Source organism: Stegodyphus dumicola, chromosome 9 (genome assembly GCF_044657685.1).
Source record: "Stegodyphus dumicola isolate Sdum_Otavi_A_Nest chromosome 9, ASM4465768v1".
Taxonomy (NCBI): domain Eukaryota; kingdom Metazoa; phylum Arthropoda; class Arachnida; order Araneae; family Eresidae; genus Stegodyphus; species Stegodyphus dumicola.
Genome location: NC_140776.1, coordinates 161,393,989 through 161,408,664, shown reverse-complemented (window position 1 = coordinate 161,408,664; position 14,676 = coordinate 161,393,989). Strand labels below are relative to the sequence as shown.

Here is a 14,676-nt window from a genome sequence, read left to right as displayed (position 1 = left end):
AGTGAATATGTAAACATATTAAAATGTACCAATAGTTGTGTACTATTTCTGTAATCATTACAATCCCTTTTAATTACAAATCCATTGTCTTACTTTCACATAAATAATAATTATTTAAAATTACTGCAGAAAAATGTATATTAAAATCTTACAAGAATTTATGGAAAAAAGCTTCCAGAAGCCGGAAACCAAGAATATGGAACAACTTTCTGAGGCTGTAGAAATAATTTTAACCGCAAAAATATGTATATTTGTGAAGTACCAGTTACTGACACGGCTTCAGATAACACAAAACCTGTGATTCATATTCGATATATATGCAACCGAAAAGTAAGGCCGTTGTGAATCATCGGTGCTGCAAATATCAATAAATGTGTTAAAGTTACTGAGAAGGAATTTGTTTATATTATTATCGTATGAAAAGTTTTCTAAACATCTCAAGAAAATGCAAATGATTCGTGTACTATTTAGAATTGTTTACTCATATTTGCATAGAAATGACCTAATCAAAATTCTTGTTTTTCTCTCGCTTTATAGGTTACACATTAAATGGTGAGCTTCTACTGGATGCCATGGGAGGTGAAACTGCATTTAGCGATATTCCAACTGAAGAAGGTACAGAAACTAATTAAGGAACATATTTTGATTTATAACAATTTTGATCTCCTTCATAAAATGAAATTAAAATTTATAAAGCGTTCGTTATTGAAATATATTTATCAAATATCACCTCTAAAAGCATTCAGTGAAATAATTTTTAAAATGCTTGTATATCATATAAAAATTCTTTTTGCTTTGCTTAGTTATTTTTCAAAGATTTATATTACAGTTAATTTAAATATTTATTTATATTACAGTTAATTCGAAATATTTATATATATTTTTGGGAGAAATATTAGGTTGTCTGAAAAGTAATGACGCATTTTTTTATGTTCTTCAAATTTTCAAAGGATATTTATTTATATAAAGAACAATGATCAGTGAGTATTATACACCCCATTTTGTTCAATAAATTTTTGCTTTCTTTTAATGAGCTTCGTAGTTCCCCATTCCCAACAGAACCTAGCTTTATCTGAGAAAAGCTGAAGAAGGTGCTGATTTACGATTTCACCTGAATTAAAAGTTATACCACGAAAGAAATTTTGAAGAGAGCAAAACAAATGAGAGTTTGAGTATCAGCTTATATGATACGATTGGCAACACTTTTCGTCCAAACTCCAATAATTTTTCTCAGGTGATTGTATGTGTGGTCCTTCGCTATCGGAATACAATACAGTTTATATACGACTAATGAGCTCTGGAAGATTTTGAAAGATAAATTCGTTGAAATAACTCTCCTGTTGGCATTCGAACTGATTTTTGGCTCGTTGGTAGGAGATTGGAAACATGACTACACACAAGTTTGCTCCCTGTGAAAAATTATCGCAGTTTGGATGAAAAGCGTTACCACGCGTATTATAGTAACCTGATCCTGTATCCTCAAGCTATCATTTGTTTCGTTCTCTTCAAAATTTCTTTCGCTATAAAACATTCAATTCAGATGAGGCCGAAAATTAGTACCTTGTCTAACTTTCCGCTGACAACGCAAGGTAAAGCATTAAAGCTATGTAAAGAATTAAAAAGCTAGGTAAAGCATTAAAGCTAAGTAGAGAACTAAAAAAGCTATGTAAAGCATTAAAGGTAAGTAAAGAATTAAAAAGCTAGGTAAAGCATTAAAGTAAAGTAAAAAATTAAAAAGCTAGGTAAAGCATTAAAGCTAAGTAAAGAATTCAAAAGCTAGGTAAAGCATTAAAGCTAAGTAAACAATTATAAAGCTAGGTAAAGCATTAAAGCTAAGTAAAAAATTAAAAAACTACGTAAAGCATTAAAGCTAAATGAAAAATTAAAAAGTTAGGTAAAGCATTAAAGATAAGCAAAGAATTAAAAAGCTAGGTAAAGCATTAAAGCTAAATAAAATTTATAAATCTAGGCAAAGCATTAAAGCTAAGTAAAAAATTTAAAAGCTAGGTAAAGCATTAAGCTAAGTAAAGAATTAAAAAGCTAGGTAAAGCATTAAAGCTAAGTAAAAAATTAGAAAGCTAGGTGAAGCATTAAGACTAAGTAAAGAATTAAAAAGCTTGGTAAAGCAATAAAGCTAAGTAAAGAATTAATTAATTATTAAGAATTAAAAAGCTAGGTAAAGCATTAAAGTAAAGTAAAAAATTAAAAAGCTAGGTAAAGTATTAAAGCTAAGTAAAGAATTATAAAGCTAGGTAAAGCATTAAAGCTAAGTAAAAAATTAAAAAACTACGTAAAGCATTAAAGCTAAATAAAAAATTAAAAAGCTAGGTAAAGCATTAAAGATAAGTAAAGAATTAAAAAGCTAGGTAAAGCATTAAAGTTAAATAAAAAATTATAAAGCTAGGCAAAGCATTAAAGCTAAGTAAAAAATTATAAAGCTAGGTAAAGCATTAAAGCTAAGTAAAGAATTAAAAAGCTGGGTAAAGCATTAAAGCTAAGTAAAGAAGAAGAAAGCTAGGTAAAGCATTAAAGCTAAGTAAAGAATTAAAAAGCTAGGTAAAGCATTAAGACTAAGTAAAGAATTAAAAAGCTAGGTAAAGCATTAAAGCTAAGTAAAGAATCAGAAAGCTAGGTAAAGCATTAAAGCTAAGTAAAGAATCAGAAAGCTAGGTAAAGCATTAAAGCTAAGCAAAGAATTAAAAAGCTAGGTAAAGCATTAAATCTAAGTAAAAAATTAAAAAGCTAGGTAAAGCATTAAAGCTAAGCAAAGAATTAAAAAGCTAGGTAAAGCATTAAAGCTAAGTAAAGAATTAAAAATCTAGGTAAAGCATTAAAGAAAGCACAATGTTATCACACAAAACGGGGTATATACTATTGACTCGTAATTTTGTGTGTTGTTGTTTTGCTTATGCTCACTTGTCTGACGTAGTCAGATCAAGCTAACGAAATTCCTCGTGGCAAGAAGCGCTAGATTACGCCTGTCGTTGGCAACAGCCTTGAGCACCTAACAGGTGACAGTGCGATCTAGCTCAGTTCCCACCCCCCTCAGTTTTGATGGAGAACGTGTCCCTTCCGGGGGGCAGCGTGTCCGAGGGTTTCCCACCCCTCCCTCCTTCACCAAAGCACACGAGAGGACTTTCGACTCGCGGCATGTTTGGAGTGCCGTACCTACACTATATATTTACAAACATCCAAGCCTTCTCCGGAATTCGAATCCGGGCACTTCGGCACGGCAGTCAATGTCGCTAACCACTATACCAGTTGGGCGGCACTCATAACTGTTCTTTATATAAATAAAGGACATTAGAGGAACATAGAAAAAATGCATCGTGACTTTTCAGACAACCCATTGCTTCCTATCTTTTAATGTATACGTTCCACAAACAATACAAGAGGGTTTAAAAAAAAAAAAAAAAAAAAAAAAAAAAAAAAAAAAAAACAGAATGTAACCTGACTAATTAAACTAAATCTCTAACTATGATTTTAAAACGACTGAGTGTTTTCAGCAATCTACATGATTTAAATTTTCTTGTAATTATTCATAGCATAGTTACATGAATTTATTTTCAGAAAATTAAATCACTGCACTTAATTCCAGCATTCTTTTGACAACTATTATTTTGTATAAAAATAACTCTTGTTTGAAAATATGATTTTTGCAGGTTTTGTACCTGCTTTCACATTTGGAATCGGCCAGAGAGCTAAACTGGTTTTCGGACAAGACGTAAACCATTTGAAATATTTCACAGTATGTGGTCTACAAGAGGGATTTGAGCCTTTCTGTGTAAACATGAATCGCAATATGACTTTTTGGTATAATAAAGATGAAGCAATCTTCATAAATGTAGATGACATGACTGAATCACCAATTGATGTAACAAGAATACCACCTGGTACTGATACTCCTCCAGCCCTCAAAATTTCTCACAGAATTTATGAAACTGTCGACAAAGTAAATTATGAATTTCTAAGACTTAGTCTTCCAGTAACCTGCAACGATGAATTCATCGAGTAAGCTATTGCGTTATTTTAAGTAATATTTTTCTTCGTTGTTAGAATGTTTTTTCTCAAAATCTTTTACCATAAATATGAATTATCTTTATATTTAAAGTGAATTAGGTAAAACTCAGAACTGGGAAGAAATAAGAAGGCGACAAAGAGGACAACTAGCTGAAAGAGCAGCACTTCGCCATCCAGGTTTGAAAATTTTTATTTTATCTCATTTATTCTGTAGGATTTCTCACTGTGTACTTCTAAGTTACAGATGAATGTGAAGAATCTTAAGAACTAGTAAGCGAATTATCGCTTGAGTTCGTGAGGTAGAAAACAACAAGTCAGAAGGGTGAAATAACCCTTTATTATTCCAACTAAAGTTTAACAAAAACTCCGTCTTGGAGTTGTACAATAAAGCCGACACCCGGGCTTCAACTTAGGAAACTAAGAATTAAACGTAGCTAATCTTAACTAAAGAGATATAGCCGAAGCCATCAAGATTCTAACGGAGTTGGCACTTTAACGCTAATTGACTGCGAAGCCATCAAGGGCCTAAAGTATGGCCGAGTGTAATAACAGCTTACGAGAGAGTAATCTAAAAATGCGGGCGCGTGCCAGAATATTTGGTATCTCTCTGACTAAAACAGTAGAACTTCGCGGTTGAATACCACTTTTCCTCATTAGCATTCGGACGTGATTTTAAAACTACGTCTAGTCGGAAGTGTATAGTTATGAGCAAGTTGAAATTAAGAAGCGCTGGGAAAGGAAGTTTAACTCCAAATTTAACTGTTAATAAAATTAACATAATCCTTACAATTCTATGAATTTTCTTTATACGAGGGCATTTCGAAAAGTAAAGATACACCGTACGCCAGAGGAAAAGAAAAGTTTTGGTGAGCAAGCTGGCAACACAGGTGTTAACCATGAACAGTTAGCTTTCTCCTCGCGGTAGTTCGGCATATAAACGTTGATTCTGGTTGGAGTAGGTCGTGTTTAAAATGGCTGCGCCGGTTCAGAATCCCGCCAAATGCAAAAGGTCAGCGACCAGCGGATATTCACAAAGAAATTGTTTCTGTTTATGCGAACATTATGAATCGATAAAATGTAACGAAATGGTGTCGTCATTTCTCTGAAGGTAGGACCGATGTTCATGACGAACAAAGAACAGGTCGGCCATCTTGTGATCTCTGATGACCTTCTTCAGAGAACAGAGGAAGCAATTCGTGCGAATAGACGTATCAAATTGAAAGAATTTCATCAGATCATACCGAAAGTGTCAATGACAACTCTTTATGAAGTTGTGACTGTCAAGTTAGGGTACAGGAAATTGTGTGCGCGCTGGGTTCCAACAGGCGGCAACCTTCTATGACTTGTGGGATACAAAAGCTTGTGCACCGACTTAACAAATGTTTGGATAACGGGGGTGATAATGTCGAAAAATAATAAATAATACAGTTAATAAGATGTAACTGACGTTTTCTAAATAATTTTTTTTTTTTTTTTTTTTTTTTTTTTTTTTTTTAAGGAATGCGAGCCATTCTATCTTTACTTTTCGAAATGCTCTCGTATTTGAAAGTAATAAAATTAAAGATATTCAAAGACGCGATTTCTTCTAATTTAGAATTTTAGTAGGGATGCAGAGCAATTTGTTTATTATTTCGCTTTTGCATTTACTTAAAAATAGGCTATCGATTTATACTTCTTAGAAATAACTAAGCATCTCGCGACTTCCCACTGGCGATTGTTTCCAAATTCTTCTGAATATAATGGAATTTATTATGGAGATAATTATAATCGTTTTGCAACTACTTTGGTAATTAGTAGGACAGAGAAAGTTAAATGAGGGAAATGTTCTGGACATCTTGTTGAAATTCATTGTATCTCTTTATAAAACAGTCAATTTTTTTCAAATTTTATATTTTTCAAAAATACCTGAATGTTTTTCTGGAACTGGACGTACTGTTCGCGACAAAATTTTGTTATGAAAATGCAGATTAATATTATATTAAATATAAACAATTAATATTGATTAAAAGAATGTTTTCATTTGTTTCTTAATGCTTACTTTAATGAATCATGTACTTTTTTATCTCTAGATTTAATTCCAGAAATAATAAAGTAGTTCGAAGGGGACTCATACACCTTAAAACCCATAAGATCTTCGAATAGGTGACTGTTGCATAAAATTGGGATAACTTATTTATTTTAAAAGCAATTACTTCCAACTTTTTGCAGCTGCCTACATAATATAGCTGCTTTCTGAACTAGTCATCAGAAAGTTTGTGTTGCCACAAATATTTTTATAATTTAATCCGCTTTGTGACAACATTTTTCGTCATGTTTCCACTTGCGCACACAGTTTAAAACATTCTGTCGCATAATTTAATTTCATATTTAATATATAGCTTTTATAACATTTGAAAACTACTGTGAACCTAAAATTCTAAAAATTTCATGTTAAATTTTTATTTTATTTTGAGTTGAGTTTATAAAATATATTTTATTAAAAACATTGTAATGTTTTCGTCCATAAAGTTTTTCAATATTAAAATATTCGTCAGATTTTTGGTTCAGTTAGAAAATAGTGCCCATATAAAGAATTCCATCAAATTTCAAGAATGTACCATTAGCGATTTTTAAAATATCGTGCGCGCAAGGTGGAAACACGGCGAAATATTTTGTCACAAAACGGATTAAATTATAAAAAGATTTGTGGCAACTTTCTGATGACTATTTCAAAAAGCAGCTATATTATGTAGTCAGCTGTAAGAGTTTGGAAGTAATTGATTTTAAAATAAATAAAATATCCCAATTCTTGCAACAGTCACATATTCGAAGATCATGAGGGGTTTAAGGTGTATAAGCCCCCTTAGTAATATAGCTTTCTTTTCTAAAAGCAATCCATTGTCACTTCTTTAGAGAAATGAAAGAGATTAATTATTATAATGCATATCAGCAACTGGGCAAATTTTAATGTCTTCACTCTAACTTTTTTAATATTTAGTTTCGTTAATTGTTTAGTTTTCTTTACTCTGATTATTTCATTTTAACATGTGTTCTTGATGTTTATTAAAAAGTGTTCTACACTAAGAAAGTACATCGTGAGTGAGTGATTACATCGTTGCATAATATTAAGTTCATTGCAGTACATTGTTGTATTATGTTAAGTTCATTGTAGACAATATAATGTATTTATAATAGCTGAATTTTCAGTTTATAAAAAATTATGATATAGTAGAATGTTTAATAAATTATAATTTTCCATTTATTTAAACTAGAAATCAAAACAAATCAAAACTTACTCCTATTAATTTTTTTCATCAATTTGATTTGATCCTATTAGATTGAATTTTTTTGGACTGACATATGAGTAGTGATTTTAAATATTTAAATAGATTATATGAAACTGTTATTTATGTGATAACTGCAGTAAAAGGATAGAAAATCACTGCAGTGAAATTTTGTATGTCATTAAAAATTCTATCTCATGGTTTATTTAAAAAAATTGCATAATTGATCTCTTTGTTTTCTCATCAAGCAGCCAATTTAGAACAACACATGTTAAAAAGTGGCTTCAGTCTTTCTGATGTTAAAGGTAAGTGCATTTCCATCCTAAGCATATAGTAATGTTATGAGAATCATGTGGTTTTATGAATAGAACGTCTAGAATTTTACGCATTATTTCATGCAAAATATAACATTCATGTACTCCTGGGCTGAATATATGATACCTGATATACAATTTATAACAAAAAATCAGATGTGTACACCGCATGACTTCCTTGCATTTCATTTAAAATTATTGGATTGAATTAATTCTACTTCGTCGATAGCGCTTAAACCCCAATAGAATAAGTACACTCTTTAAAATTCACTATATTTGTTTCTCATAGCGAAAGTTTGGCGCTAGTTTCACTTAATAGCGTTTCATTTCGTACATATTAACTCAGAATGCATATAAATTTTTATCATTTGAAGAACTATCTAATCGTTGCCACATGTTCTATTTAAATACTATAATAAATCTAAAACGATGTTTAAAAGAAATTAAACAAACAAAACAAAAAAGAAACAGTTTTTCACAGACGATTCAATATTTCTCATTCAATTAATTCAGTTCTCACTCAAGGCAAAAATACATAAAAACTCAAAATATCTATATTAAAAATTACAAAGTAAATCTTAAACACTTATTTCCTCGAATAAATTCCAGAATGGATTAAGCAAGATTTAATTCGCAATAATAAAAGAAGGCGTTATCTTTGTTGTTGCGAAGCTTAGTTTCTCTAGATTGGCAACCCATCCGCTATTTTGCCGAGTTTGAATTGTAAACAAACATGTTCGCCATCGCAAAATTCATTAGGCTTAGCTGCACTTAAACAACTTTTAAATTGTTGATAACTCCACAAATATTGCATGTAGATTTACTAAAGGCATAAAAACCTTAACTGGAAGATAAGAAAAATATAATTAAATCATTTTTAAAGCAAAAAATGCACAACTTACAAACATATAAGAATAAAGAAACTGAGCTCACTGAGCCGAGTAACAGAGTGGATATATTTATATACTTTTGTTGTGTCCGATTGCAAATAAAATACGAGGCGCACATCTACATGTTATAGCAGTCCTACATATAAAAGTTCACCTTTCTGAGGCTACTCGTTTTTGAGTTATGCGACATATGTACGCACAGACGCCACGAAAAATTCTCTTCAGAATTCATTTTAAATCAGTTTTTTAATTTTTTGTGGTGAAAAGAGTCCTTTATTCTGTCCTTACTTGCGGATATCACGCAAAAATATAATTAAATTGCATTGGATAGCGGTCAAAATCGGTATTTTCGTTGAAATATGATACCCGAAATTTTTCGCAAATACAATACTTCCTTTTTACTTCGTTCAAGGAAGTAAAAAACGATGCACCAAGAAGGTACTATCCTAATGAGACGAAAATCGGTAGATGTGATTTACATGTACTGAAAACAAAACTGCAACAGTCGCATAAGGAATGAGTATTTTATTCAGGATATACAGCGACAAGAGAAAAAATTCACAAATGTGTCAGCCAATCTCTGGCTCTTTTATTTTCCATACATGTTGTTATTGGCGAGTAAAATCACCGCGATTCAGGAGCGGTTGGAACACCAAGATCCTATCTTAAACAATGCATTTTGAACATCTCTGTGCAACAATGGCAAACATAATGGGACAATAGCAACAGAGTGATGTAAGCACGAGTTTCTCCCCAAAGTCTGCATACAGATATGTCAGCCAATCTCTGGCCCTTTTGTTTTCCATACATGTTATTATTGGAGAGTAAAATCACCGCGATTCAGGAGCCGTTGGAACACATCTTAAACACTGCATTTTGAACATCTCTGTGCAACAATGGCAAATAGAATGGGACAATAGCAACAGAGTGATGTATGCACGATTTTCTCCTCAAAGTCTGCATACATAGACTCTACTTTGTCTTTGTTAGATTTCGCACTTCTTACAAAACTGATTTCTTTAAATTTAAAAATGCCTAAACATGAATATTTGCTTCATATAAGACACTTTTGTAACTGAAAATATTTGTCTAATACCAGTGGTTGCGAAACTAAAGGCCAGTTAGACTTATGGACACTACATTACTCATACACAAAATATGGTTGTCAGAAAATATGCTCTTGAATTACAGGACTGGCCACCTGATAAGAATCTCGTACGGAACATGTGAACACTCTTGGAAGAAATTTTAAGCGAGATTATTTAAATTAATAGGTGATGAAATTCTCCTAGAGATTTGAGTGATTTCAATACTAGTTTGGAGAAGTAAAACTTACAACTCCAAACTCTACTTAGTCATGAAATTCCATTCTGATATGTACGTATACGCGATAGTGAAAATTGAAAATTATGATGATTAATATCAATTCTATGGAACTGATGTCATGATTTCCCCTGAAAATTCATTGCCACGTAGTGTTTCAATTTTATTTGTTTCATTATATAATTTTGCGTTGTTTTTACACGTTTCTTTTATGTGTTATAATACCGTATGGAACTTAAAAGAAATTTAATTTTAGACGAACGTTTTTAGAGTGGTTTTTTTGTTTGTTTGTTATTGTTGTTTGTATGTGATTATGCAAGGGAAGATGATTTTGAACACCAGAGTGGATTAAAACTATGAACAGCATTATGTTAAGCTCATTGTGGATAAGTTAATACATTTATATTCATAGAAAAATAAGTGTATAAATAGGTAGCAATACGTTTATAAAATGGTGCAGTATAATATTTAATAAATTATAATTTTCTATTTATTCAAACTAGAAATTAGAGATGTTCTCTTCACGCGCTTAAATAATTTGTTTTTCTGATTAAGTAAATTTATATCTGCCTGGCAGTTTAATTAGTAGTTTGAAACAGTTAAAAAGGACAATTAAAAATATATTTCTAACAATATATAGACAGATAGATAGGTAGGGTGTTTAATGGCACGAAAAAATAGGCCTAGAATCATCTGTGTCTTGTTGGCCTTGCTGTTAAACTAGCAATAATTAAGGCTTAAGTTTTAGAGCTCTTTTTTTATCTCTGTTTATTTTTATATAGTAATTCTAAGTAATTGAATTTAAAATTCTAAACTAATTGCGATTTCCATTCAGATTTGCAAAGAGGATATTCTGAAGACGCTGCTGAAGACCATCGAGGGCCACTTCCTAAACGCCATTCTATGGATATGGCCATGAACTTGGCAGTTCCTGATCTGGCATCTGATCCTTCGAGGCTTCACGCATCTACTGAAGATATTCATAAGAAAGGCGTTGAAAGTGGGGCAGAGAGCGACGTGGCAGGAATGGAGCCAGATAGGCCCAAAAGAAGAGGAAGATCACCATTTCGTTTCTTTAAAAAGAAAGATGAAAAGCCAAGTCCACAAGAAACTTTTGCTGACAGTCAGTTGCGAGCTAAAGGAATGGATGGTCCTGTTGGAACAAGTTTGGCGGTCAGAGATCCTTCCCTCCGGGCATCTGCAACTCAGCTAGTACCTCCGGCAGTGCCTGATCGACCATCTGCGCTGAGTCCATCTGCAGCTGAAAGAGCCGGATCTCCTCGGCGACTCTCTCGTGTTCCAACAGAAATTTCTCCACCAGAAGATGGAAGCGATTACATAGACTCTTCTTCCTTGGACCTGGTCGATGAATATTATTATGGGATTCGTATTTTTCCTGGACAAGAGCCAAACCATGTATACTGCGGTTGGGTCACCACTACTTACAAGCAGTTTGCCACAACGTTTGACACAAATCGTATTCGAAAAGTTATGTTCCAAGGCTACGATGAAAATTCAATTCAAGATGTGTAGGTTGATAAGATTTTACTAATATCTATTTGTGTGTGCATATTGATACGTAACAGAATTGGAAAGGAAAATTGCCATCACTTTACATGAAAAGTAAATAAAAAAGCAATAAAAGCCGAAAAGAATAAAAGTACCGGTACTAATTCTTGCTATTAAATGACTCAAGAGAAACCTTTCTGAAGTAGAATATTTATTGTCTTCACTTTGTGTCCTAGCAAAACAGAAATTGTTGTCACATTTGGCAATATTCTTAGGTAGTCTTGCGCACTAGCAGTCTGGTGGAAAAAAATATACAACAATGTTTTGAATTATAAAAATATTTTCTTTGTTAACTAAAGGCGTAACTGTCCACTTGGCGCTATTTTAGGATAAAATATAGCATGGCAATTATTTTCGTACCATTTGGCTTAACACTTTTAAACAGCTCTTTTTTAACCTAAACGTTTTCCGAAATAATTCTTAATACACAAGCCTATCACAACTGCCTAGCTCCTACTAATAACTATACAAGCTTATCACAACTGCCTAACATAAAACTTTTGTTTTTCCACATGTGTAACGTGGTTACGAGCCAGTTTTACTTAGAAAGTCCTCCATCATCCTTTCTCTTAGGAAGATAGCCCTTGAGGCTTTGATATAATTAAATAAACCAAACCTAAATAAAACATTTCAGGTATTAAACTGAAATCTGCATGCGAAAATAAGATTGCAGTGTCTTTTTAATCATCTGTTTTCTATAGTTTATAAATTTTTGAAGTGCTATACTACAATATGAAATTAAAAATTTTTTGAATAACATTAAACCGACGATGTGGCATATCAAAAAAGACAGCTGAACACTCGTAGTTCGCCCAGAGTTTGATTTCGGGGAAAACGCTCATACTGTATTATTATTTTCAAGGTTTTACCTGGGTGTAACGTGAATACGAGCCAGTTTTTCTTAGAAAATTCTCCACATAGACAACCCTTACCTTAGGTATAATCTAAGAAATCCGATCCATTGCGCAATGTCTGATTCTACAACATTTATTGTTATGAAAACAATATGCATTCCACATAACCTAATTGCAGTGTTCATTGCTTTCTTATTTACTTGTTATATTATGTAAAGTGATACCATTTTTCTTTTTTCATTTGCTGTCCATGCGGAATAGATATTTATTTAGGGTCTACGGTTTTACCTATTGTATATTGGTATTTGCAGTAGCTTCAATATGCTGTTAATAAGCTTCTTGCTTTCCTTTTCTCTCTGTAAATGTTTATTTTATATTTTTTTTCTCTCTCTTTATATATATATATATACAGGTAATCTTTATATGTATACACTGTGAACATGCATATGTAAATACATATTTAAATAAAATACACATATAAAATTTACATATATATATTGTGTAAGAAAGAATCATCTGCCTCAGAGCAAGCATAGAACTGAAAGGGAAATAGCCTTATAGCTTATTAGCAGAGGGGGGGAATTAAGCAAAAATTGCAAAATGCAACTCTTTGATAATAACCAAATAGCACATTATTATAATTAAGAAAATCTAGCATGCAATTAAAATAGCAGTCGCCTAAAATATGCAATTGTATGAAACCAAAATCTAAATGAAAATTAAAACTGAAAAAGATTTCTAAGCTAAAATAAGTTAAAGAGGTATAAAATCCCATTAAATGGCATCTTCATTTCCTTTGCAAAATGCCGCAAAAAGTGTTTTCTAAAAGCTTAAAAATATACATTTTACGTTCTCACCTGAAATATTCGAAAAGCACATAAATATGTAACAGGCTCAGTTTAATTTAAAAACAAAATGTAAATTAGTACAAAACAGCAACGAAATATATTAGAAGGTAAAGTTATGAACGCAACGTTAAATTCAAAGCATATAAATGTAAAGCTGCCCATCACGGACGTTTTAGAAGTATAAGGGGGGGACTAACGTTTGCATTTCTGGAGTTTAAATGAAATGGAAATATACGCTATAAAGGCGCCATCTGATATTGAAAATGCAAGAAAGGACTAAGATATGCCCAAATGTTTAAAATCATCTTGTGAAGAATGTTGTTTATTAGTTTTTCGAACGCTAAAGTATTTTTAACTACATCCTCTTTGCCTTTTTTTGTTCTTGTAAGATAAAACATCTCTGAATAATCATAAAATTATAAAGCAGCCATTTTTGTGAAAAATACACGTATTTGTTTTCTTTTCGAAGAAATTCGGAAGGAAAACCTACATTCTTTTGTAACTGATCGCTACTGTTCATAATTGCGAATACAATAGAATGAGGAACGAAACTGAAAATATTTTCTATAACTAATTATACTTTTCTAGATAACTATAGAATTTTAGATTTCTGAGCCTTCAGAGGAAAAGTTAGAAAAACTATCTGAAAATACTTTGAATAAGTAAACTTCTATGCACTTAAAAATCATTGCATTTTGATGTATTGTAAGGATCTTAAGTTTTACTAACGTTTATTTTATTTTAAAACTGCACTGTCACTTCTTATTTTCTACTTCCGTCCAGAATTAAACGCTTATTTATGAAAATTGTCTTGCTAACGCCAAGTACTTAAGTTGCGGCTTTTTGCCAAGCAAGGAGAGGAAGGAGTTATTGGAAGCAAGCCGCTTGTCACTGTAGTTTTACGAGTTTTCACTCTGTTGCTGGTTGCCTTCAAGGCCAGATATTTAGCCCTCTTGATAATTGCAGACGTATCGTAGTTTTAGCAGCTCGGCGTACTACATACGTACCTTTCTTTAAATAAAGGCCAATCTTAGTGCTAGGCACTTGTATACTAATCCAAAGTTAGTTTTAGTTAGAGTTTTAGTTAGTAGTTTTTATATTCTTACGTTCAGACCACAAGTGGTTGGTTTCTGTGTTCCGAAGTTTCGGAAATTCCTGTAAAGTATAGAAAATAAAGGGTTTCGTATACCCTTCCTGCTTGTATTTTCTACTTCACACATTCTTGAACATAGCTTAGTAAGCTCCCTGTTCATATTCAGGACCATTCATGTTTACAAAGCAAGTCAAAAGAAACACTAGTCCTGATAGTATATCTATTTTCTTAGGATGGATCGTCAAGACTGCTACATGGTTTGTGCAGGACAGCTTCATTCAGATGTAAGCCAAGGCGATGCAAGTTCACGTAGTTCGAATCAAGGCATGGTTGTAGGATGCCACGTTGACACTGCTATGGGAATTCTTACTTTCACAGCTGAAGGGCAGCCCACAAGATACAGCTTTAAGGTATAATTTTTTGTTTCCTTAGTATTTCGTTAATGAAACTGCTCTTTTTTCCAATCCACTCATCACAGATGCTTAGCATTTCAGTGTAACTA

The 14,676-nt window shown here is 32.2% G+C and overlaps 1 protein-coding gene across 4 annotated transcripts in view; it reads left to right on the top strand.

Moving 5' to 3' along the window:
- RyR (Ryanodine receptor) overlaps window positions 1-14,676 on the top strand; it is a 406,107-nt gene that overhangs the window by 161,745 nt on the left and 229,686 nt on the right. For 3 of the 4 annotated variants that reach the window (XM_085824285.1, XM_085824284.1, XM_085824281.1), the window contains exons 31-36: window positions 538-615; window positions 3,663-4,011; window positions 4,112-4,197; window positions 7,532-7,588; window positions 10,646-11,339; window positions 14,407-14,584. In XM_085824285.1, the coding sequence (XP_085680411.1) occupies window positions 538-615; window positions 3,663-4,011; window positions 4,112-4,197; window positions 7,532-7,588; window positions 10,646-11,339; window positions 14,407-14,584 (1,442 nt within the window). The remainder of the gene's footprint in view (window positions 1-537; window positions 616-3,662; window positions 4,012-4,111; window positions 4,198-7,531; window positions 7,589-10,645; window positions 11,340-14,406; window positions 14,585-14,676) is intronic. The other variant, XM_085824283.1, reaches the window with a different exon arrangement.